The sequence below is a fragment of the Crassostrea angulata genome, chromosome 8 (assembly GCF_025612915.1).
Source record: "Crassostrea angulata isolate pt1a10 chromosome 8, ASM2561291v2, whole genome shotgun sequence".
Taxonomy (NCBI): domain Eukaryota; kingdom Metazoa; phylum Mollusca; class Bivalvia; order Ostreida; family Ostreidae; genus Magallana; species Magallana angulata.
In genome coordinates this window covers 6,230,619-6,257,776 of record NC_069118.1, presented here as the reverse complement: position 1 = coordinate 6,257,776, position 27,158 = coordinate 6,230,619, and the positions used below count along the sequence as shown (strand labels likewise).

General features: G+C 36.1%; 2 protein-coding genes, 3 non-coding genes and 2 pseudogenes across 5 annotated transcripts; 5 read left to right on the top strand and 2 right to left on the bottom strand.

The window, feature by feature from the left end:
• The first annotated feature begins 440 nt into the window (after nt 1-440).
• LOC128159210 (uncharacterized) lies at nt 441-2,558 on the top strand. The gene has a single exon (XM_052822270.1). The coding sequence runs from the start codon at nt 441-443 to the stop codon at nt 2,556-2,558; it is 2,118 nt and encodes a 705-aa protein (XP_052678230.1).
• Nucleotides 2,559-5,889: 3,331 nt separating this feature from the next.
• LOC128161193 (uncharacterized) lies at nt 5,890-9,122 on the top strand (annotated as a pseudogene).
• Nucleotides 9,123-9,192: 70 nt separating this feature from the next.
• Nucleotides 9,193-12,932, bottom strand: LOC128161211 (putative nuclease HARBI1; annotated as a pseudogene).
• Nucleotides 12,933-24,116: 11,184 nt separating this feature from the next.
• On the top strand, nt 24,117-25,824 carry LOC128159209 (uncharacterized). The gene is made up of 2 exons (XM_052822269.1): nt 24,117-24,515; nt 25,092-25,824. The coding sequence occupies exons 1-2, from the start codon at nt 24,117-24,119 to the stop codon at nt 25,719-25,721; spliced, it is 1,029 nt and encodes a 342-aa protein (XP_052678229.1). The 3' UTR covers nt 25,722-25,824.
• Trnat-ggu (transfer RNA threonine (anticodon GGU)) lies at nt 24,610-24,682 on the top strand. Its single transcript has one exon. It is a non-coding gene; the product is annotated as a tRNA-Thr (tRNA).
• On the top strand, nt 24,869-24,941 carry Trnat-ggu (transfer RNA threonine (anticodon GGU)). Its single transcript has one exon. It is a non-coding gene; the product is annotated as a tRNA-Thr (tRNA).
• Nucleotides 25,000-25,072, bottom strand: Trnat-ggu (transfer RNA threonine (anticodon GGU)). The gene has a single exon. It is a non-coding gene; the product is annotated as a tRNA-Thr (tRNA).
• Nucleotides 25,825-27,158: the final 1,334 nt, after the last annotated feature.

Genomic DNA, 27,158 nt, shown 5'->3' with positions numbered 1-27,158 from the left:
TTTGACCTTAAATGGTTGACATAAAGGTACATATAATTAATACATTGATATAAAGTTTCATGAATAAAGTACATTATAATTAAAACACTCTTTAACCCAAAGAAAAATTTTTAAATTTTTTGGAAAGGTAAAAATTTTAAATCCCCAAATTGGAGAACAATTGAATATTTAAAAACACGACAGGATTATTTACTTTTCTTTAGCGACAATTTCTGTTTTGCGGAATTGTATGCTAAAATAAACATTAATAAACTTCTTGATTAGTTAACATCATTTTTCAACAAGGAAGAATGGTTCCATCCTCTTGCCATCACTACTAGCATATTCAAAAACAGGAAAAATTTAAAAACTTTATTTGTAATCACAGCTTGTGTCCTTATTTCGAAGTTGATGTTTGCATCAATAAAATGTTTTAGAAGATCGTCGCTTCAATGATAACGATGTGGAGCGACGATAGAGACTTATGTGATCTTTTAGCGGGTAGCTTATTCAATGCTGTTGGATATCTACCAGTTCAGAGACTGAACAGACGAATAGACGATATTCTGTCAAAAATTCATCACTACGGGAGAAGTGTAGAAGTTATTTTGACCGGAAGTTGGTCTGAGGGTTTCCGAATGAATGGTACTGATGTTGATAGAATGTATGTTGACAAGAAAACACTTGCATCGGAACATCCAGAAGATATTCCGAGCAGATTTTGTGCTATAAAAATGGAAAAGTCTTCATCAATTCCAAAAGGGTATGTGAAACTTGTATTGGTGACTCCAAATAAATCGGGACAGAATTTAGATGCAGCAGTGGTACCAGTTAACGGGAAATTGTACGTATCAAGCTTCGCTTACATATCGACTTTTGTTCAGGAGGATGAGGAGCTCCACGGGCCTTGTGTCATGACAGTGTCGCCAAATGGAACGGAGCAAGATGACGCGTACTGTCTGGAATGTTCGCACTGGCCGTCAGACGCTATGGAATGGTACCATAGAAAAAGACCTCATGGCTGGCCGGATCGTCACCTTATAAAAGACATATACAAAAAGGGATGTCATTTGGTAGCAATTGGTTCCAAGATCGTCGACAATCACGGACACTGGAAATTTGATCCTATGGTTTGGAGATTGTCGTTTTCAGTTGCCGAGAAAAGACTGGTTTATACTTTTAATGATACCCAGTTAATTGTTTATGGGATTTTTAAGCTTTTGGTAAAGGAAGCTTTTCGTAATGAATGGGAAGTTATGTGTTCTTATTTTATGAAAACATTGATGTTCTGGACCATCGAAGAGACTCCAAAGGATTTTTGGAGAAAAGAGCGTTTGGTGTCCTGTATTGAGATCTGTTTCAAGCGACTAATTGCGTGGGTGGACAATGGTTTCTGTCCCAACTATTTTGTGAGGGAAAACAACATGTTCCATGGCAAGTTGCACGAAGAGGCACGCGAGTCGATATTTATGAATCTGTCGGAGTTGTACGAAGAAGGCTGGAGGGGTCTACTGAGGTGTCCGTCCCTTGTAAATCTCCGACAGACTCTTGAAGGAGCAAGACATGGTATACTTGATAGTCCTTCAAGCGCTATCGATCCGAGCGAAGAATTTAAAACATTGAGTATGCAAAATAAAAATGATTCTAGTTCTTTCTCAGAAGACGTAGTGGACAGATCGTTTTTTTCTCAATTGGAATCAGTTGTAAACGCTCATTCATGCCTCGAGAAAGAATTTTTCAACACTGTTGCGCTATTACTAGGAGAAGAGTCGCATCTCGATTATTTGATGCACGATACGGTGACATTGTATCAGAACAAAGTCTTACAACACATTGCTTTAATCTTCCTCTACAAAGGTCTGAATGACCCTAGCAGGTGCGCTCGTTTTCGTTACCGACAAATCAGACGAGCCCTGGGTTTATTGGAAAAAACCTGCTCTGCCGATATCAGCAGAGGAAGGCTATCGCTAGCGACGGCGTATTATTGCATTGGAGACTACAGTAAAGCTTTAAACTTCATCCGACAATACGAAAGCACAGTTGAGAACAAACAAGGTATTCTGTACTTCAGTTCGCGCTACTCGAGTGATACAGAGGAAGCATACAAGAAAAACTTTTGTAATGGAAATTTGACGAAAGTGGAAAAGGCGTCCATGGGTGTCTCGTACGATTTTGAGATATTTCGAGCGATGCCAGTTTATCCAAAAGAAATAGGACTGGAAATGTTGCTTGTGAATAGCACTTCGGAAAGAGTGTCTATCCCGCCACCCCCATACGCCATCTTTCTGAAGGCGATGTGTTTCGCCCAAAAATACGATTTCAACAAAGTGAAAATTTTGGAAATAGAACTTTCAGATTGTCTTTCCTCTGCTCACAAGTCTGCTCTTCATCTTATATATTTAATGCTGGGAGTGTGTGACGTAAAATTGGACCAACATAACGAGGCACTGCGTCATTTTTATCATGCATACTGTCACAAGAAGATGTTGACATGGCGGCATAGTCGCTGTGACGAGTGGGGCTCTGTCCAAGCGCCTCTGTTATACGTTGCTTTGCAGTTAAGACTCCTGATGTGGTGAAAAATATGAATCGTTGAAATTTGATGATGGTCGTGATCGAAGCCACATGCAGGTCTACTTGATTTGTGCACACAATTGTTGTAGTACATGGACTTGGATTAGTCAAGATAAGCTTCTAACTTTGACCATTTCAAGATCATCTCATTGAGGTCACTTTTCTTTCTTTTTTTTCTGATCACAATTTGTCCGTTGTCTGTCGTTGTCGGCGTTGTCGTCGTCGTCGGCGTTGTAAACTTTTCACATTTTCATCTTCTCAAGAACCACTTGGCAGATTTCAACCAAATTTGGCACAAAGCACCACTAGGTGAAGGGGATTCATGTTTGTTCAAATGAAGGGCCACGCCCTCTTTAAAGGGGGGATAATTGAGAATTATTGAAAATTTGTTGGTATTTTTCAAAAATCTTCTTAAAAACTATTCGGCCTGAAAAGCTTAAACTTGTGTGGAGGCATCTTCAGGTAGTGTAGATTTAAGTTTGTTCAAATCATGGTCCCCGGGGGTAGGGAGGGGCCACAAGAGGGGAAGAAGTTTTACATAGGAATATATAGAGAAAATCTTTAAAAATCTTCCTCTCAAAAGCTATCAGGCCAGAAAAGCTCAAATTAAAATGGGAGCATCCTCAGATAGTGTAGATTCAAGTTGTTCAAATCATGGTCCCCGGGGTAGGGTGAGGCCACAATGGGGGGATCAATTGTTCAAATCATAGTCCTTGGGGGAAGGGTGGGGGCCACAATGGGGGGGGGGATCAAGTTTTACATAGGAATATATAAAGGAAATCTTGAAAAATCTTCTTCTCAAAATCTATTAGGCCAGGAAAGCTCAAATTTGAGTGGAAGCATCCTCAGATAGTGTAGATTCAAGTTTGTTCAAATCATGGTCCCCATGGGTAGGGTGGGGCCACACTTGGGGGATAAATTTTTATTCAGGAATATTTAGAGAAAATCTTTATAAAAATCTTCTTCTCAAAAACTATTTGGCCAAGAAAGCTCAAATTGGCATGTAAACGTCCTCAGATAATGTTGGTTCAAGTTTGTTCTTATCATGGTCCCTAGGGGTAGGGTTGGGCCACAATGGGGGATAAATTTTTATATAGAGAGAAAATCCTTCAAAATCTTCTTTTCAAAACCATTAGGCCAAGAAAGCCCAAATTTGAGTGGAAGCATTTCCAGATCGTATAGATTCAAGTTTGTTTAAATAATAGTCCTGGCCCCGGGGCCATAAAACTTAGCTAGCTCAGATCTGAGACCGAAAAAAAAATCTCAGATATTGATCTCAACTTAGTTAGTCTCACTTAGAGTGTGCCATAAGGGAAGTTTAAAGGTCATATGAAACGATATCCTGACCATATTGAGTTATATACGGGAATGAGTTCATAAGTGCCTATTTAATAAGACTGACATTGTTTTTTGGATATTTTATGCAAAATGTGAGCGCCACAGTCGATCAAAATTACTTAATCGGGAAAAGGAATATTGACTTACGCGGCTTACCTCCCTTGCTTATGACGTCAGTAAGACCCAATCGCCTTATAAAGCTATGTTGTGAATACAAATATCCATGTCATTTTCAGCATTTTCAAAGAAAAAAAATACTATCTTATATAAAAACTTGTATAATTATACAATAATCAACCACGTCAGTATTTTTTCTCTCAAGAAATGAAATCGTGTGCGTTTTTAATTACATGAAATAGCGTGTACATAATGATATTCAGTATCGAGACTGCACGGAGAACAAATGATTTTTTTCATAGATCCACATGCAAGTATAATATAATTTTAATATAAGCATATTTATATATTTTATTTTGATCTTTTTAATGAAATTGACAAATTCAAAAATAAGTCTGATCGTTTTTTCCCATTTGCACGTTCATGCAATTCATTATGATTTTTTTCTAAACAACTTGTAGGCCTCATTGTGCCTCATTCGCTTCACGATTATATTGTTTGTTTCACTTTCAAATTCACAAATATGTTACCGTTTAATTATTTTTAGTCTAAGAGAAATTTCTTCAAATGTTTTGTTTTTGAAACGTGTGCTTGAATGTGCGGTGTTTTGATTTTAAAACGTGCATGTGCGGTGTTTACTCACAGATCCCTCTTTATCTCACTTTCTTCCGCAATGTTTTCTTTCGTTTTTTGTTATCAATATTGATGCTTGTTCTTAATAAAATCTGTTGATTATCTTCACATTTGTTTACAACTATTTTTATCAAACAACCGATTTATTTTACCGATACATTTCTAAATCCTTAAATGCCATATTTCCGCGATCTAATTTAATAAAACGTTAATACACGTGTACACAAAGTATTTTCTAAAGATATTGCTACATGTATATATCAATAAGTCAGAAATTTATATTATTTCGAAATAAAATTTAAGAATAATTTTGCGGCATTTTATAGCAGCTCTTAAATACAAACTATGTACACAATGCCTCAAACATTTTCATTGGCCTGCCTTATATACTTTTTTATGTGACAAAATAAATCAAATCAATTTATATGCTTTAATTCCCTTTAAATGTAGCTCAATCATTATACGTACCGAAGAAGAAAATGATGTTTCTATTTCAAAAGGATCAGGATAATTCATTAATCAGCTGTAAATGTTGGAGCATTTCTTTCGTTAAATTTCCACTCCAGTACGGGATCTTCATCACGATTATGCTTTTGTGAGAAGCTGATATTAGATTTATTCATTAACGACCAATTAAAACTAAGTCATCTGTAGGCTACTACGAAATCAAATGATCTCATTTGAAAAGAAAGACACGTTCATATATGCAAAAATTACTTAAATTTAATCGATAAAGTACTGTAAAATTACACTAGTTTTAATGCATTGTTTACACCGGTGGGTCTTTGTGACGTCATAAATCCACAAAATCAAGAACGATAAGCGGGCAAGAATTTTTTCAGGTGCTCAGTTTTCACGGTTATTTCTCAGTAATGCAAAGGCAAAAAAATCTTACATCATGTATTTTAACATTTGTTTATACCAAGCTTTATATTCATGAAAGAAAATCATAGTGTTAAAAATCGTTTCATATGACCTTTAAGCTCACTTAAGAATGTCTAATTTAAGACAGAAAGTGAGATCTAAACTTAGCAGGATATCAAGTGAATTGTGGATTATCTTTGTTTGACACATGGCAGTGCCACGCCCACTATATTGCGCAATAAAAATATATGCATGAAAAAGTATGAAAATAAATTTTATAAATGTAAATACTATTCAGTGTTATCTTTTCCTAGTTCGTATGCATATTGTTACGTCATTTTACGTTAATTGACGTCATCAGCGTCAATCAACGTAGCAGCCGATATGGGTGAACGGGAAATCGATTATCTCATAAGCAAAAACGTCGAAAAAAACGATGAACCAGGTTCAAAACGAGCCATACTGGACTCTGTTGGAGAGGGAAGTTCTCTATGAAGAAGTTTCCAAAAGAATTGAAGTTATTGATGGAAAGTTCAAAGGGGCGAGTAGCGGCAAGGCCGAGAAAAACCGAGCCTGGCTTGAAATAACGGACGTTGTTAATGCGTAAGTCGCTTAAAGGAAGTGAACATGAAAAAAATAATTGTTGCTTAATAAATTTCAAAAGTCTTTTGAAACTTAAAAATGAGGTCTGTTACCTTTTTGTTTATTTTTATCAAGAGATTTTTTCAATTTAACACTCTCAGTGAAAGGTTTATGGAGGTAATCCATTATTACCCAGCATGCATCTGTTCTCTGACGTATATAAGCCACATTGCTGCTAGTGACTAGGTCAATGTTGGAACTAGGCCAGTGTTTAAGTACAGAGTTGATAAAAGTTACGAAGAAAAAATATGCCTTGATGTGAAGAAAAATTTTGTGTACTGTCATGAGAAGACAAGGATTTAGTACATTTCTATAAATGAACCTCAGATAACTATTTATGATTTGTACAAAAAATGAATTCATATAGATAAATTAATTTGTGAAATATAAGACCATCACATTCCAGATGTTTGTACGGAGATGCATGTGGCATTCAGTGTTTACATATGTAACCCAGGCAGTAGACAGAACACCAGTGAGGGTCATACAATGTATTTATTCAATATATACGAAAAACCTGAAACATACAACATTGACTCATTTGACAATTATCTCAGAATACGGTACAATAACTTGGATAAAGATTATTTAATATATAGCATGGAATTGTTAAATTATAAACATAGAATATATTTATAAGTAATAAATTACACAAGAATTACCAGACACCGGCAGCTAATCGCAGACAAAGCTTGCGCTTAATCTTCATACAGGTCTGTCCCCTCTCAAGGCAAGACAAAGTGTGCGCGGGCCTGGTTAGTTAGGCGGGAATATTGGTTAGTAGAAGTTAAATTTAGAATGTTGTCAGACAGGTCAAACGGGTAGTCGAATGGTCAAATAAAAATAAACAATTACACGTGGACAATCTCACCTGGAGATGTAAATAAAACACACACACATGCACACAGAAACAATTACGTTTACAAATAGACAAACATTATATATTAATTACTTACACTGGTTACACATAAATAAAATGCTGTTTTTAGATTTCAATTTAAATTAATATAAAATTGTAATTTCATTTTCTTTGTGGGGTTTCTTACCGTTACTTTTTATTTAAATGCCCTGGAAATTTTTCTGATTTGTTTTTTTTTTATACATAAGATCTTGATGATATGTACGTCGGTTCTGTTTATGCTGTCAGAAGAATAACAGAACTAAGACACTTTTTAAAAGTCAGGATGCTGTGCAATGCACCTTGTGTGCTCATTTATGTAGCACACATAATGTTCAAACTCATAAACAAGAAATTCCTGAGTGCAAGAAAAAATAGGTCACAATAACACTGATCCACGGACATTCCATTCTAGTTACATGTCACATTAACTGCTGGCGGGAATGTATCATTCTGAGATCCAAAATCTTCCTCCATAAACACTGTTTAAAATGACAACTCTTTACATTCCTTTCAAGTTTCCATTCACATTTTGATGATGGCATTTAATCTCTGTTACTAAACGTGTGTAAAAAGGCAGTGTGTCTCACTGACGGCAGCATCAGTGCTGCCCTCTCTTAGATGCTTAGAGATAACCCAGCAGGGAGGTAATGATTTTAACAATATGGCAGCGCTCATGGATTGCAAGAATTAGTTATTCTAAGTGGTATATCTTTTTACTGAGGAAAGCTATGTCTAAACGGTTTTCAGATATCATTATACACATCAAACAGACCAATTTGAGCCCTTGATAATTTTTTCATGTTCACTTCCTTTAATTATTTTTAAACATGTCGAAAATAAAATGGGATAATCACAATAATTATTTTCAAAATAATTTTCTCATATGCATATTCTATTGGTTCAGCGGCTCGATGCAATAGTGAATATGACAAGATCAGCTTTTCAGTGAATGTGTCGTATAAAAAAATAGTTGGGTATACGGAAGAGTTAAAGCTATATTCATAAATGCAAAGCAACTCTTCCATATCATTTTTCAACAGAGTCTGGCGAATAATAAAAAGTCCTTCACCTAAAAAAGACTTATGAACTCCCTAGTTAGGAGCTATTTATAGAGACTCAGACTGTCATAGCTAGTAACAAATGTGGGTGTCGCGTCATTTCGACCACACAGATATTCGGCACGGATGCACATTTCATTCTGGAATGGATACTACTGATAGTTTCCTTTAAATAAAACACACAAAAAAGGATAATTCAATTACAATTCAAAGCATTCACTGTCACCATTAACTACTAAAACTTATTTTGTCTCCTTTTTCTTTATATAGAAAGGGAACGGTCAAAAAGAGAACAGCCAAGCAAGTTAAGAAGCAATGATCAAATATGAAGCAGCGAGGTAACATACATAATCACTTTTTTATTCTGTAGAGATTTTTCAAAATTGATATATCATGTGTATTTGCATGAATCATTGTATTTACAGTAAATCATTTCATTTTTTAAGCCAAAAAAATCAATAGTCAAACAAAGTATCCAGGGACAGGTGGTGGACCAAAGCCCCCGTCTCCCTCCCCCATGGATGAGGCCATGTTGACCTTCCTAGCAGGAAAGCCCTCAATGGATGGAATAGATGGGGGTTTGGAAACGGCTTGTACAGCTACAGGTAAGTAATTAAACATCATCTTATCTAGAATGATTTTCAATTGAATTATTTTCATTGTTCTCATTACTGATTTAGGATGTTTCTTGCAGGAGATCAACCCCAACTTCCAGAATCAGAGGATGCAGGACTGCATGTACCAGTACAAGTGTACCGGTCCAGCAGATAGCTGACGGGAATCCTCCCAAGAGAAAGAGAAGTAGGGACATCAGCGAGATACACTTGGAGGTGTTGGAAGCTGAGAAAGACAAATTAAGATTGGAGAGTGATTATATTAAGCTGAAAATGAAGAAGGTGTCTGCAGAACTGGAATTAATCGAGATGCAGAAAAACTCTTTAAGAAATGGCTCTTTGAACTACTTGTCTCTCTCTCAATTTTCAGAAGTTTAATGCAGTTTTAACCCAGTATTTTGAAAAAAACCTTTCCTTATAGCTAGTAATTGATATTTTTGCCTTTTTTGTGTGTGTTTTTGGGGTTTTTTTTTTTGTTTGATCATACATTTATTTAAAATTACCATATGGTTTTATAGCTTTTTAATAAGGAACATGTTATTTGATAAGATATTCTAATTCCATTCATGTAATATCAATCTCCCAGATTCATGCTCATTTTATTAATATGGTAAAGGCAGTTAAAATAAGGAAATATATAACCTCAGTAAATATGGGCAATATTACAAGTACATTTTATTTGAAACTTAGATATGGTAAAAAGTGTCAACAAAACATACGGTAGTCAAATACATATGTACCAATACTCTCTCTCTCTCTCTCTCTCTCTCTCTCTCTCTCTCTCTCTCTGAAACTTGCTTTGTGAGATTCTTTATCATAAATCAAATCAAATCAACTTTGTATATTTATAAAATATTGAAATTTGTTCTTTGCATGTTGAAAATATCTGCCTTAATATTACTACATGTATGTCTCAAATAAGATTGGTTACAAGTTTTCTATTCTACAATTAACTGTTTATCAATTTTGAAAAGTATAGTTTGATTTGATAAAAAAAAAATGAATTACCAGAATTAAAAGATGCAAAGTCATTAATTGTCTGGTAATTCAGAAATAATTACGAGCAATGTGATCCCTCACAGTTTTCCCATTGCCCCCCATGTCAACTACACCATCTACATCTTCAGCGACATTAAGGTCATTGTCATCGGAATTTGAGATGATGTCTCCTCTTTTGATGCCAATATTGTGTAACACACAACAGACAACCACTGCAACACATGCCATCTGTGGTGATAATCGCAGTTCGCTGTGCAAACAGGAAAATCTTCTTTTTAGAACCCCGAAAGTCTGCTCTATTAGCACCCTTGTCCTGCAATGTGCCGTGTTTTATCGCTGCATGTGTGCCTCTGTGGGGTTTAAATATGGAGTCATCAAGTAAGTCTTGAGCGAATATCCGGAGTCACCCAACAGCATTCCTTGTATGTGTCCTGCATAAATTTTATTTGTAATAGTCAGTTTTCAATTTGATGGAATACACAGTCATAAAGGTGTAATAATTTAAATCGGAATGATAGAGAACAAAACCTTTAATTGTTACCCCCTTTTAATTATTTAAGTAATTCTTATTATTATAAATTTATTTTCAGATAGATGGCGAGGGTATAGAATAACAACATGGTAGAACATACCAAACAACATACCATTTTCAAACTCTCTGCATAATACAGATTCTTTAAAAATTCCAGAATCGTGCACAGATCCTGGCCATTTGGCAACAACATTTATTATGCAAAAATCAGGGCCACATACCATCTGCAATATTTTGAAAAAATGAGTCCAATGAAATAGTTGTAATTAACTAGATAATGTTAAGCAAATTCTGCTAGATAATAATTAAGAAAGTTTAACAATAAATTGGGAAATTTGGTGAATAATATGGTATGAATAAAAATGTGGAACCATCTTGATAAGATGCTGCACTCAAGATCATAGCAGCTAGCCTAGCGGCTAGCCCGTAGATGTCTAGGTATATTGAACAGCAGCTTGGTGGGCCACTAGGTCTATGATTTGAAGTTGGAATAATAATAAATAGTAAATACCTTTGTGCTTAAACTACGTTCATCCATTAATATGAAAAATTTCCTGATTATCTGTTTTGAAACGCCCCCTACGCTTCAGGTTTCAATACACATCCAAAAATAGAAAGTCTACAGGGATTTTGCATTGCATCAGCCATTTATAAGCCTGGATGATAACATTGAAAAATTGAGCGAGGTGTCCCGAGTACTTGGAGAATGGAGAAAAGATGTAAACATTTCCCATTATAAATTTCAATATGAAATTTGTTTTCGTTCATGTGAAATTTTATGAGTGAAAAGGGATAATTTGTCCATGAAGATATCTTGGATATTTTTCATTTCATTGATTTTAACTGTACTTCTTTCACACATATCTGTATTTTTATTAAAAATCATCAAAAAGTGATGGAAGCAATAACTTGGAACATACTATAATAACATGGACATAATTGGTTAATTTTAAGCTGAAATATACATGCAAAAATTCTTCATAACTTATAGGATGAACAAAGTATCACTAAATATATATGTTTCATGTCTGTGACGAAGTGGTATATAAGATAGCCATCGTAAATTTGATTCATTGCATAAAATATTCAGGCTACAAATATCTACGTACATGTAGTGGGTAGGTTATCTTACTGTTTAACACTGAGGCTGCAACGTACATATATTATATAGCCCTATAATGTAGCAGCTATGATCTTGAGCGCAGCCAATTTAGCTATACAAGTCCAAATGTCTAAAAAATTCAATAGCAAATGCACACATGCACAGAACCAAAGGGTTGGGATTGACCCCCCACCCCCCGGAATGTTTTTTCTGGATCCGCACATGGCTCATCCTATATATTTTAACTTAATGATACACTGTGTATATATTATTTCAATCTTTATAGTCCATTTTGTTGGAAAAAATATTACCTGGACGTTTAACAAATGGAAACCGTTCCTGTTTACATATCCCCCTTCGTTAACATTCGGTGCCTTAATCTTTATCTGCGTGCTATCTACACATCCAACCACGTTTGGAAATCCTGAAACACAAATTCTACATTTACGACAAATATTAACTTTCATCATGTTTTTACACTTACCTCATATATTCGACTTGAGAAGAAAATACACAAAATGATTTGATCAGAAATCGACCGTGGCGTTTGAAAACGAAAGTAAGAAAATGCATCAAGAGCTCGTATTTACCCAAACGATACAAGTTATGATTCCATTAACAATTTATATTATTCATTGGGATTTTATTATATGCATGCTTTAATATTAACATTGTAATAAATATTATGATAAAAAGTGAATGTCTCAGTAGAATTCTTCGATGATTGGTAAAATAGGCCTATTGTGTCGGGTGTTTAGCGACACCGGTATAAAAATACGGTTCAGTGAACATCTGCAGAAAACTACCTATCGATGATTTTTCCTGATTTTTTAAAAAGTTATTTATTAAGTATTTTTCTACTGAAATACCAACTTTGACAGAAATCGAAGCGGAAAATTTTCCATGACTGTCTTTCATATGAGGGATAAGTTGTAATTAACTAGATAATGTTAAGCAAATTCTGCTAGATTTGTCCATGAAATGTATGTAAACATTACGAAGGCTGGACGATCCGCTCCTATGACCACGAAGTCAGGGCGTCCGAAGAGAACAAACGAGAAGATAAGTAATGAAAGTTTACCTGCTATTTCGAAAAATCTGCTCTTGTAGGACGAAACATCCCTCGGAAACTTTATGTAATTCCCTGCTTTCCCTTGCCAAAAGATGACAGACATAGCGTGCGGCTCTGCCAGTAGTATATTTGGCTACACCCAGGGACTCTCCAACTAAGTTATAAAATGATCCCGTCGCCACAAACCTCAGGGCAGCCAGAACTTGTAGCAAAGGAGGCAGAGGGGAATTTCTTAATGTTGGATGAACCAAGTCTTCGAAGAACATACCAACTATAAATAGAATGGTGTCTGGCCTAAAACGGTACTTCCTAAAAACTTCATCTGTGGGAAGTTCTTCCAGTGGGTTGCTTCTGTCCTTAAAGACTTTCTTCTTCGCTGAATGATGTTGTATAAATTTAATCTCGCACCCACGGAAGCCATATTGAAAATGAGCAAAAACTAAGAAGTTAGACACCTATTTACTTGTCTAACTTTCTGAGCTCAAAAGTGAGACCAAACTAAGAAAGTGAGACTGAGACCGAGACAAGAATCTTTTATGGCACACCAAGTCTGAGACTTAGACCGAAATTTGAGATCGTCTCAAATTTCGATCTCAGATCTGAGCTAGCTAAGTTTTATGACCCCGGGGCCAGGGGTATAGTGAGGCCACAATGGGGAATGAATTTTTACATAGTAATATAGAGGGAAATTTTTAAAAAATCTTCTTTTTAAAGACTATTTGGTCAGAAAAAAGCTTAAACTTGTGTAGAGGCATCCTCGGGTAGTGTAAATTCAAGTTTGCAAGACAGTCCCTAGTGAAAGGGCGGGGCCGTGATGGAGGTTTGAATTTTTTTCATAGGAATATATAGAGAAAATCTTTAAAAATATTCTGTGAAAGTTTTCGGTCCAAAACTCAGTACTTAGTGTGAAAGCACAGGTTATGCAGATTTAAGTTTGATGAAACCATGATTCTCTAGAGAAAAGTGGGGCCACAAAATGGGGGGTGCGGGGTATATAGGAATAGAGAAAAATCTCACAGGTACAACAACAAAAAGGGCTTGGTATTTACCAAAAAAAGAGGTTGATAAAAATTGGCAGATTTTCAGGTGTTTTTTTTAGAAAGATCTATTGTACTTAGTTGTCAAGATATTTTGATACTGTAATGCTAATTTGATCAGTATTAAGGCAATTGTTGCTCAGGTGAGCGATGTGGCCCCTGGGCCTCTTATTTGTTGTTGTAAGCGCCTTTACGTATGTTTCATAAATTGTTCCCAATACATATTAGACTCGATTTCAAAAGCATCTGTTTCAACCGGCTTAGTCCATTTAGGCAATATTCTAATGTTATCTTATTATTCGTAATAGCGGTGCATCGCACTCGCTGAATATAATAAGCTTTACAGAATGTTTATTTATAGTGAGTGGACTGAGCTATAGTATTTTTTCCATTGGTAACTGTTTTACCTATTTTAGGGAGATAAGATACGTTGCTCGGGTAGATGTGGCACTTTTTAAAAAAAATTTCATTTATGTATGTTGTGAGAATTTGATTGTGTAAATACATATCGCTATATATATATATGTGTGTACAAAGGCTAGATTGTTTTATGTGATCAGTTATAACGAAACTACTTGGAGAATTTATTACATGTCCTTGTTGCTATAAATAATTATATTAGTTAAAAACGGAAGATGATGTCGGAAATTGAAATCACGTATAAGAGCCAGCATTGCCGAAAGGTAAAAAAAAATTTAATCCCCACATATTCCCCATTAACACACAGATTTGTTTCAACCCAATAACCTATTGCGCTATGTTGTTAGGTAACAATTTTGGGAAAGAAACTATTTATGAAATCATACTTTATTTTATTATTCATTTTAATTAATATTAGGTCACAACATTGAGGTGTCTCATACCACTTGATAAAATGTTTTATTGAATAATTGGTTGATTTACTGGTATATTGATTAATTGTTTAAAGGGACCTAGACACGATTTTAGATAAACATTTTCAAATTTTGTTTTTCCATTTTTAATGTTTAGAATGATAAATAAAGGAATTCATAATGCTATGTCAAAATTTGAATGTCAAATATTGAGTTACAAGCAAGATACAGAATTCAGAATTCTTTGTTTTGTAAACAAAGCTCGAGTTTTGTTATATAGGTTGTATTGGTATAAGTTTCAATCAAATATTGCTTTTTTTGTTAATAATAGTATTTATGAACACATTGAATTATTTTATATTGTTTTCCACGAGTCATTTTGTCAAAGACATGGTAATTCTCTACATTACATTAATTGTAAACAAACATAAGACTCGAGCTTTGTTTACAATACAATGATTTAATACCTCTGTATTTCGCTTGTAACTTGACTTTAACATTCAAAATTTTGGTCAATCATTCAAAATACACCAGTAAACCATTTTATACATTAAAAAAAATAAAATCAAAAATTTTGATCTCAAATATCAAGTCCCTTTAATATAGATAAGATAAAAAAAACAAAGATGGGTTGCTAGCAATTGAATGCTTGTTAAATGACTAAGGGGAATCGGTTGATTGGTTGTAAGCTTGAGATTTACTTCAAAACAAAAGTAATTTTAACTTATACATGTATAAATAAAGAAATTAGATAACAATTGATATTTAAAAAACACGGCAGGATTATTTACTATTTTTTTTAGCGATAATTCCTGTTTTTCGGAATTATGTGCTAAAATAAACGTTAAATAACTTCTTAATTTGTTAACATCATTTTTCAACAAGGAAGAATGGTTTCATCCTCTTGCCATCACGAGCATATTCAAAGACAGGGAGAATTTAAAAGGTATATTTGTAATCACAGCTTGTGTCTTTATTTCGAAGTTGATGTCTGCATCAATGACATGTATTTGTTTTAGAAGATCGTCGCTTCAATGATAACGATGTGGAGCGACGATAGAGACTTATGTGATCTTTTAGCGGGCAGCTTTATCAATGCTGTTGGATATCTACCAGTTCAGAGACTGAACAGACGAGTAGACGATATTCTGTCAAAAATTCATCACTACGGGAGAAATGTAGAAGTTATTTTGACCGGAAGTTGGTCTGAGGGTTTCCGAATGAATGGTACTGATGTTAATAGAATGTATGTTGACAAGAAAACACTTGCATCGGAACATCCAGAAGATATTCCGAGCAGATTTTGTGCTATAAAAATGGAAAAGTCTTCATCAATTCCAAAAGGATATATGTGAAACTTATATTCGTGACTCCAAATAAATCGATACGGAATTTAGATGCAGCAGTGGTACAAAATGGTGGGAAGTTGTACGTATCCAGCTCCGCTTACATATCGACTTTTGTTCGGGACGATAGTGAGCCCCACGGGCCTTGTGTACTGACAGTGTCGCAACTTGGAACGGAGCAGGATGACGTGCATTGTCTAAAATGTTCTCACTGGCCTTCAGACGCCATGGAATGGTACCATAGAAAAAGACCTCATGGCTGGCCGGATCGTCACCTTATAAAAGACTTATACAAAAAGGGATGTCACTTGGTAGCAATTGGTTCCAAGTTGGCCGACAATCGTTGATGCTGGACATTTGATCCTATGGTATGGAGATTGTCGTTTTCAGTTGCCGAGAAAAGGCTGGTTAATACTTTTAATGATACCCAGTTTATTGTGTATGGGATTTTTAAGCTTTTGGTAAAGGAAGCTTTTCGTGATGAATGGGAAGTTATGTGTTCCTATTTTATGAAAACATTGATGTTCTGGACCATCGAAGAGACTCCAAAGGATTTTTGGAGAAAAGAGCGTTTGGTGTCCTGTATTAAGATCTGTTTCAAGCGACTAATTGCGTGGGTGGACAATGGCTTCTGTCCCAACTATTTTGTGAGGGAAAACAATTGGACGAAGAAGCCCGAGAGTCGATATTTATGAATCTGTCGGAGTTGTACGAAGAAGGCTGGAGGGGTCTACTGAAGTGTCCGTCCCTTGAAAATCTCCAACAGGCTCTTGAAAGAGCAAGACATAGTATACCTGGTTGTCCATCAAGCGCTATCGATCCGTACGAAGAATTTAAATCATTGAGTATACAAAATAATGATGATTCTCGTTCTTTCTCGGAGGACGTAGAAGACAAAGCATTTTTTTCTCAACTGGAATCAATCGAAAACGCTTATCCAAACTTTAGAAGCCTTGAGAAAGAATTTTTCAACACTATTGCTCTATTACTAGGAGAAGAGTCGCATCTCGATTATTTGATGCACGATACTGTAACATTGTATCAGTACAGAGTCTTACAACACATTGCTTTAATCTTCCTATGCAAAGGTCTGAATGACCCTAGCAGGTGCGCTCGTTTTCGGTACCGACAAATCAGAAGAGCCCTTGGTTTATTGGAAGAAACCTGCTCTGCCGATATCAGCAGAGGAAGGCTTTCGCTAGCAACGGCGCACTATTGCATGGGAGACTACACTAAAGCTCTAAAATTCATCCGACAATACGAAAGCACAATTGAGAACGATCAAGGTATTCTTTACACCAGTTCGCGCTATCCGAATGAAACAGAGGAATCATACAAGGAAAACTTCTGTAATGGAAATTTGACGAAAATGGAAAAGGCGTCCATGGGTATCTCCTACGATTTTGAGATATTTCGAGCGATGCCAGTATATCCAAATGAAATAGGACTGGAAATACTGCTTGTGAAAAGTTCTTCGGCAAGAGTGTCTATCCCGCCACCCCCATACGCCATCTTTCTGAAGGCAATGTGTTTCGCCCAAAAATACGATTTCAACAAAGTGAAAATTTTGGAAATAGAACTTTCAGATTGTCTTTCCTTTGCACACAAGTCTGCTCTTCACCTTATATATTTAATGTTGGGTGTGTGTGACGTAAAATTGGACCAACATAACGAAGCACTGCGTCATTTTTATTATGCCTACTGGCACAAGAAAATGTTGACATGGTGGCATAGTCGCTGTGACGAGTGGGACTCGGCCCAAGCGCCTCTGTTATACTTTGCTTTGCAGTTAAGACTCCTGATGTGATGTCCTTACTATTGTCTTTTACTAATGAACAATTTTAAATTGTCAATGACCCATAATCATTGACAATTAAAAATTGTTAATTATAGTAAAAGACACTATGGTGAAAAATATGAATCGTTGAGATTTGATTATGGTCGTGATCGAAGCCACATGCAGGTCTACTCGATGTGTGCACAAAATTGTTGTAGTACATGGACTTGGATTAGTTAACATAAGCTTCTAACTTTGGCCATTTCAAAATCATCTGATTGAGGTTACTTTTCCCTTTTTTGTGGTGTCTTTGTTGTGAGTGCCTTTACGTATGTGTCATAAATTGTTCCCAATACATATTAGACTCGATTTCAAAAGCATCCGTTTAACCGGCTTACTAGTAGTCCATTTAGGCAATCTTCTAATGTTATCTTATTATTCGTAATAGCGACGCAGCGCACTCATTGAGTATAATATGCTTAACAGAATGTTTATTTGTAGTGAGTGGACTGAGCTATAGTATTTTTTCCATTGATAATTGTTTTACCTATTTTAAGGGAGATAAAATACGTTACATGGGTATATGTGGCGCTTTTTAGCTCACCTGAACCGAAGGTTCAAGTGAGCTTTTCTGATCACCCGTTGTCCGTCGTCCGTCCGTCCGTCCGTCTGTCTGTCCGTCCGTCTGTAAACTTTTCACATTTTCAACTTCTTCTCAAAAACCACTGGACCAAATTTAACCAAATTTGTTACAAAGCATCCGTATGGGCAAGGGATTATAAATTGTTAGAATAAAGGGCACAGCCCTTTTCAAAAGGGAGATAATTGCAAAACAGTAAGTATAGGGTGCATGTCTTTAAAAATCTTCTTCTCAAGAACCACTGCACCAGATATGCCAATATTTACACAAAAGCTTGTATATATAGTGAAGATTCTAAATTGTAAAAATCGTGACCCTCGGACCAAAACTGGGGCCCCAGGCGGGGTTCAAAGTTTAACATAGAAATACATAGGAAAATGTTTAAAAAATCTCCTTCTCAAGAACCACTGCACCAGAAATGCCAATATTTACACAAAAACTTGTGTATATAGTGAAGATTCTAAATTGTAAAAATCGTGACCCTCGGACCAAAACTGAGGCCCTAGGCGGGGTTCAAAGTTTAATATAGAACAACATATGGAAAATGTTTAAATAATCTTCTTCTCAAGAACCACTGCACCAGAAATGCCAATATTTCACAAAAAATTGTATATATAGTGAAGATTCTAAATTGTAAAAATCGTGACCCTCGGACCAAAACTGGGGCCCCAGGCGGGGTTCAAAGTTTAACATAGAACTACATATGGAAAATGTTTAAAAAATCTTCTTCTCAAGAACCGCTGCACCAGAAATGCCAATATTTACACAAAAGCTTTTGTATATAGTGAAGATTCTAAATTGTAAAAATCGTGACCCTCGGACCAAAACTGGGGCCCCAGGCGGGGTTCAAACTTTTACATAGAACTACATATGGGAAATGTTTAAAAAATCTTCTTCTCAAGAACCACTGCACCAAAAATGGCAATATTTACACAAAAACTTGTATATACAGTGAAGATTCTAAATTGTAAAAATCGTGACCCTCGGACCAAAACTGGGGCCCCAGGCGGGGTACAAAGTTCAACATAGAACTACATATGGAAAATGTTTAAAAAATCTTCTTCTCAAGAACCACTGCACCAGAAATGCCAATATTTACACAAAAGCTTGTATATAAAGTGAAGATTCTAAATTGTAAAAATCGTGACCCTCGGACCAAAACTGGGGCCCCAGGCGGGGTTCAAAGTTTAACATAGAAATACATAGGAAAATGTTTAAAAAATCTTCTTCTCACGAACCACTGCACCAGAAATGCTAATATTTACACAAAAGCTTGTATATATAGTGAAGATTCTAAATTGTAAAAATCATGACCCGCGGACCAAAACTGGGGCCCTAGGCGGGGTTCAAAGTTTAACATAGGACTACATATGGGAAATGTTTAAAAAATCTTCTTCTCAAGAACCACTGCACCAGAAATGCCAATATTTACACAAAAGCTTGTATATATAGTGAAGATTCTAAATTGTAAAAATCGTGACCCTCGGACCAAAACTGCAGCCCCAGGCGGGGTTCAAACTTTAACATAGAACTACATATGGGAAAGGTTTTAAAAATCTTCTTCTCAAGAACCACTGCACCAGAAATCCCAATATTTACACAAAAAACTTGTGTATATAGTGAAGATTCTAAATTGTAAAAATCGTGACCCTCGGACCAAAACTAGGGCCCCAGGCGGGGTTCAAAGTATGAAATAGAAATACATAGGAAATTTTTATTAAAAATCTTCTTCTCAAGAATCACTGCACCAGAAATGCCAATATTTACACAAAAGCTTGTATACATAGTGAAGATTCTAAATTGTAAAAATCGTGACCCTCGGACCAAAACTGGGGCCCCAGGCGGGGTTCAAACTTTAACATAGAAATACATAGGAAAATGTTTAAAAAATGTTCTTCTCAAGAACCACTGCACCAGAAATGCCAATATTTACACAAAACCTTGTATGTATAATGAAGATTCTAAATTGTAGAAATCGTGACCCTCAGACCAAAACTGGGGCCCCAGGCGGGGTTCAAAGTTTTACATAGAACTACAAATGAAAAATGTTTAAAAATTTTCTTCTCAAGAACCACTTCACCAAAAATGCCAATACATACACAAAAGGTTGTATATATAGTGAAGATTGTAAAAATCGTGACCCCCGAACAAAAAGTGGGGCCCCAGTAGGGGTTTAGATTTTAACATATATAGGAAAATGTTTTAAAATCTTCTTCTCAAGAACTATAGTGCAACTGTTTGGGATATTACTATGCATACATGTACATCCTTAAATAATGTAGATTCAAAAAATTGTAACTCCCGGACAATTGATGGGCACCAAGAGGGGTTCAAAATTTAAACATTTTAAAAAACATAAAGGAAAAGTTTAAAAATTTTCTTCTCAAGAACTACAATGTTTTAGTTTGTGGAATTTCTATGCATGCATCCTTCGCTTATGTAGATTCCTAATTGGTAAAATCGTGACCCCCGGACCAATACTGGGGCCCCAAGATGGGGTCAAAGTTTATTATAGAAATATAAAGGTAACATGTTAAAAAATCTTCTTCTCGAGAACTACAATGCTTCAATTTGTGAGATTACTATCATGCATACAACCTTGGATTATGAAGGTTCGACAGCTTTAAAATAGTGACCCCTGGACTAATACTAGGGACCCAAGATGGGTTTAAAGTTAAATGTAGAAGTACCGGTATATCTGGAAAATGTTTAAAAATCTTCTTTTCGAGAACTACAATGCATCAATTTGTCAGATAACTACGTAAGCACCCTCAAATAGTGTAGATTCGAAATTATAAAAGCCGTGACCTCAATCTAATACTGGGGCCCCAAGAGGTGTTCAAAGTTTAGCATAGAAATATAGAGGGAAAATGTTGAAAAATGTTTTTCTAGGGAAATATAATGCTTCAGCTTGTGAGATAACTATGCAAGCATCCTTAAATAATGTAGATTCCAAATAATTGAAACTTTAGCACTGGACTAATATTGTGGCCCCAAGAGGGGTTCAAAGTTTAACATAGAAAGATATATTGAAAATGTTTTTAAAAAGTTTTTCTCGAGAACTATGCTACAGTTTGTGAGATTACTATGGAAGTATCCTCAAATTGTGTAAACTCTAATGTAGTGGAACCAAGAGTTATCTTTCTTGATGTTCTGTACAGTCTGAGAGTTATTCCTCTTGAAGTGGAACTCTTCTACGTTCAGTTTTTCAGGTTGTGTACGTGCGGTCCCACCGCAGTGCTACACATTTTCATTCCTATGTTACTATTCATGTTGTTCAAGCCAACCATAAACCTCGGACCATAACTGGGTCCCCAGAAAGGGGTTCAATGTTTAAAATAGAAAAAGCACATGCTACGAAATGTAATGTTACAAGGAACAGCTGTTCAGGTGAGCGATGTGGCACATGGGCCTCTTGTTAAAAATTTCATTCATGTATGTTGTGAGAATTTGATTGTGTAAATACATATTGATATATATATATATATATATATATATATATATATATATATATATATATATATATATATATATATATATATATATATATATATATATATATATATGTACAAAGGCTAGATTGTTTTATGTGGTCAGTAATAACGAAACTACTTGGAGAATTTATTACATGTCTCTGTTTCTATAATATATTTGTTAAAAACGGAAGTTGATGTCGGAAATTGAAATCACGCATTAGAGCCAGCATTGCCGAAAGGTAAAAAAAAATTATTCCCCACATTTCCCCCAACAACTTACAGATTTGTTGGAACCCAATAACCCATTGCGCTATGTTGTTAGGTAACAATTTTGGGAAAGAAACTATTTATGAAATCATACTTTATTATTCATTTTAATTAATATCAGGTCACAACATTGAGGTGTCTCATACCACCTGATAAAATGTTTTATTGGATAATTGGTCGATTTACAGGTATATTGATTAATTGTTCAAAGGGACCTAGACACGATTTTAGATTAACATTTTCAAATTTTGTTTTTCCATTTATAATGTTTAGAATGATAAATACAATGTATAGGAATTCATAATGAATGTCAAATATTGAGTTACAAGCAAGATACAGTATTCAGAATTCTTTGTTTTGTAAACAAAGCTCGAGTTTTGTTACATAGGTTGTATTGGTATAAGTTTCAATCAAATATTGCTTTTTTTGTTAATAATAGTATTTATGAACACATTGAATTATTTTATATTGTTTTCCACGAGTCATTTTGTCAAAGTAATGGTAATTCTCTACATTACATTATTTGTAAACAAACATAAGACTCGAGCTTTGTTTACAATACAATGATTTAATACCTCTGTATTTCGCTTGTAACTTAACTTTAACATTCAACATTTTGGTCAATCATTCAAAATACACCAGTAAACCATTTTATACCTAAAAATAAAATTAAAATGTTTGATCTCAAATCAAATTAAAGTCCCTTTAATATAGATAAGATAAAAAAAATATATAGATGAGTTGCTAGCAATTGAATGCTTGTTGAATGACTAAGGGGAATCGGTTGATTGGTTGTAAGACGGAGATTTTCTTCACAACAAAAGTAATTTTAAACACTTAACTTATAGATGTGTAAATAAAGCAAATGGAGAACAAATGGTATTTAAAGCTGAACACCGCTCGTAAATAGGCACCGTCACACAGATACCTGGTATATAAACCCTTCGATTTCGTTACACCCGATTGCACACCTGAACCTCGTGGCCGACATGTAGTATTCCTTTCGTGGTCTTTAGATTTTATGCATTTTTTTTCTTATCTTATGTTCATTTTCTGTTCGTAAATAACGCATTGACCAATTTATTTGACGTTAGAATTCTCCTGGCTTCAAAAAGGTGCGTAAAATTTGATAATTTCATCGCGACCGATTACACGGCGAGACAAAATGTACGTCCACACAGGTGAGACCTCTACAGCGAAGAACTTTGAACTGTTTAGAGGTCTGTCCCTTATATAAGGGTTGTAGGGACAGCAGTGATTAAGGTCAGACGACACGTTCCTCAATTTTAGATAACTTTTTCCAGGAATTTGTTAATGGTTTACAACTACTTTGACAAGCTTTCTTGCAAAAAATTAGGGTACCTTACCAGGCATTTCTGCAAAATACTAGAATATGCAATTTCCTATATAATCTTCTTGAAGATACACTTGAATTGCTGATATGAAAATAAATACATCTACAGCAAAGCCAAATTCTCTAAAATAGAACTATATTTCCGCCGGGGCGGGGCTTTGAACTCACGACCTCTAGAACCTATACGCTACTGGAAGTGAGCGGCCACGGTTCTAACCACTTGACCATCTAGGCATATAACCAAATACAAGTAAATTTTGATCATTTTAAAAGTAATTATAAAATAAAAAAAGTTTGTTGGAACTCTTTATTACGAGGAGATACAAAAAAGATTCTCGAGGAACGTGTCGTCTGACCTTCAAGAGAAATATGGCGGACAGTGCCTATTTACGAGCGGTGTTCAGCTTTAACAAAACACGGCATGATTATTCACTATTTCTTTAGCGACAGTTCCTGTTTTGCGGAATTATGTGCTAAAATAAACGTTAATTAACTTCTTAATTAGTTAACATCATTTTTCAACAAGGAAGAACGGTTTCATCCTCTTGCCATCACCACGAGCATATTAAAAAAACCAGGAAGAATTTAAAAGGTATATTTGTAATCACAGCTTGTGTCTTTATTTTGAAGTGGATGTCTGCATCAATGACATGTATTTGTTTTAGGAGATCGTCGCTTCAGTGATAACGATGTGGAGCGACGATAGAGACTTATGTGATGTTTTAGCGGGCAGCTTAATCAATGCTGTTGGATATCTACCAGTTCAGAGACTGAACAGACGAATAGACGATATTATGTCAAAAATTCATCACTACGGGAGAATTGTAGAAGTTATTTTGATCGGAAGTTGATCTGAGGGTTTCCGAATGAATGGTACTGATGTTGATAGAATGTATGTTGATAAGAAAACACTTGCATCGGAACATCCAGAAGATATTCCGAGCAGATTTTGTGCTGTAAAATGGAAAAGTCTTCATCAATTCCAAAAGGGTATGTGAAACTTGTATTGGTGACTCCAAATAAATCGGGACAGAATTTAGATGCAGCAGTGGTACCAGTTGGCGGGAAATTGTATGTATCCATCTCCGCTTACATATCGACTTTTGTTCAGGAGGATCAGGAGCCCCACGGGCCTTGTGTCAGGAGAAAGTCGCAACTTGGAACGGAGCAAGATGACGCGCATTGCATGAAATGTTCTCATTGGCCGTCAGACGCCATGGAATGGTACCATAGAAAAAGACCCCATGGCTGGCCGGATCGTCACCTTATAAAAGACATATACAAAAAGGGATGTCATTTGGTAGCAATTAGTTCCAAGTTGGTCGACATGTACAATGGAAGCTGGACATTTGATCCTATGGTATGGAGATTGTCTTTTTCAGTTGCCGAGAAAAGACTGGTTTATACTTTTGTCACCGGGTTCACGGGTGTGTGACTGTCATTCAATATATCGGGTCTCAATAGCTCAGTGGTTAGAGCGCTGGCACGGTACGCCAGAGGCCCTGGGTTCGAGTCCCGGTTGAGACTTGACTTTTCACCACCTGTGACATTTGGCGCCCAACGTACAAAACCCACGGTCACTCCCTAGGAACATGTTTCACAACATTTCCTTCACTCGTAGAGTTCTACTTGTAAATTCGAGGACGAATTTCTACCAAGAGGGGGAGTATGTCACCGGGTTCACAGGTGTGTGACTGTCAGTCAATATATCGGGTCTCAATAGCTCAGTGGTTAGAGCGCTGGCACGGTACGCCAGAGGCCCTGGGTTCGAGTCCCCGTTGAGACTTGACTTTTCACCACCTGTGACATTTGGCGCCCAACGTGTCACAGGTGGTGAAAAGTCAAGTCTCAACCGGGACTCGAACCCAGGGCCTCTGGCGTACCGTGCCAGCGCTCTAACCACTGAGCTATTGAGACCCGATATATTGAATGACAGTCACACACCCGTGAACCCGGTGACACTTTTAATGATACCCAGTTTATTGTTTATGGGATTTTTAAGCTTTTGGTAAAGGAAGCATTTCGTGATAAATGGGAAGTTATGTGTTCTTATTTCATGAAAACTTTGATGTTCTGGACCATCGAAGAGACTCCAAAAGATCTTTGGAGAAAAGAGCGTTTGGTGTCCTGTATTGAGATCTGTTTCAAGCGACTAATTGCGTGGGTGGACAATGGCTTCTGTCCCAACTATTTTGTAAGGGAAAACAATATGTTCCATGGCAAGTTGCACGAAAAGGCACGCGAGTCGATATTTATGAATCTGTCGGAGTTGTACGGAGAAGGCTGGAGGGGTCTACTGAGGTGTCCGTCCCTTGAAAATCTCCGACAGGCCCTTGAAGAAGCAAGACATAGTATACTTGATAGTCCATCAAGCGCTATCGATCCGAACGAAGAATTTAAATCATTGAGTATGCAATATAAAAATGATTCTCGTTCTTTCCCGGAGGACGTAGAAGACAGAGTGTTTTTTTCTCAACTGGAATCAATCGAAAAGACCCACCCAAACTTTAGAATCCTTGAGAAAGAATTTTTCAACACTATTGCTCTATTACTAGGAAAAGAGTAGCATCTCCATTATTTGATGCACGATACGGTGACATTGTATCAATACAGAGTCTTACAACACATTGCTTTAATCTTCCTCTACAAAGGTCTGAATGACCATAGCAGGTGCGCTTGTTTATGGTATCGACAAATTAGACGGGCCCTGGGTTTATTGGAAGTAAAATGCCCTGCCGATATCAGCAGAGGAAGGCTATCGCTAGCGACTGCGTACTATGGTATGGGAGACTACACTAAAGCTCTAAAATTCATCCGACAATACGAAAGCACAATTGAGAACGATCAGGGTATTCTTTACATCAGTTCGCGCTATCCGAATGATACAGAGGAAGCATACAAGGAAAACTTCTGTAATGGAAATTTGACGAACATGAAAAAGGCGTCCATGGGTATCTCCTACGATTTTGAGATATTTCGAGCGATGCCAGTATATCCAAAAGAAATAGGACTGGAAATACTGCTTGTGAAAAGTACTTCGGCAAGAGTGTCTATCCCGCCACCCCCATACTCCATCTTTCTGAAGGCAATGTGTTTCGCCCAAAAATACGATTTCAAGTGAAAATGTTGGAAATAGAACTTTCAGATTGTCTTTCATTTGCTCACAAGTCTTCTCGTCACCTTATATATTTAATGTTGGGTGTGTGTGACGTAAAATTGGACCAACATAACGAAGCACTGCGTCATCTTTATCATGCCTACCAGCACAAGAAGATTTTGACATGGCGGCATAGTCGCTGTGACGAGTGGGACTCGGCCCAAGCGCCTCTGTTATACGTTGCTATGCAGTTAAGACTCCTGATGTGATGTCCTTACTATTGTCTTTTACTAATCAACAATTTTTAATCGTCAATGACCCATAATCATTGACAATTAAAAATTGTTAATTAGTAAAAGACACTATGGTGAAAAATATGAATCGTTGAGATTTGATGAGTGGTCGTGATCGAAGCCACATGCAGGTCTACTCGATGTGTGCACACAATTGTTGTAGTACATGGACTTGGATTAGTCAACATAAGCTTCTAACTTTGACCATTTCAAAATCATCTCATTGAGGTTACTTTTCCCTTTTTTTGTTGTTGTGAGCGCCTTTGCGTATGTGTCATAAATTGTTCCCAATACATCTTAAATTCGATTTCAAAAGCATCCGTTTCAACCGGCTAAGTTTATTGAGGCAACATTCTAATGTTATCTTATTATTCGTAATAGCGATGCATCGCACTCATTGAATATAATAAGCTTTACAGAATGTTTATTTATAGTGAGTGAACTGAGCTATAGTATTTTTTCCATTGATAGTTGTTCTACCTATTTTAGGCAGATAAAATACGTTGCTCGGGTATATGTGGCGCTTTTTAAAAAAATTCATATATGTATGTTGTGAGAATTTGGTTGTGTAAATACATATTGCTATATATATATATATATGTGCAAATTCAGA

What these genes read in the sequence shown, in the direction of transcription:
- LOC128159210 (XM_052822270.1), top strand. Translation starts at nt 441, where the DNA reads ATGTGGAGCGACGATAGAGACTTATGTGATCTTTTAGCGGGTAGCTTA.
- LOC128159209 (XM_052822269.1), top strand. Translation starts at nt 24,117, where the DNA reads ATGGAAAAGTCTTCATCAATTCCAAAAGGGTATGTGAAACTTGTATTG. An exon ending in GCTGGACATTTGATCCTATG is followed by an intron (nt 24,516 to 25,091) that starts GTATGGAGATTG and finishes ATTGAATGACAG; the next exon opens with TCACACACCCGTGAACCCGG.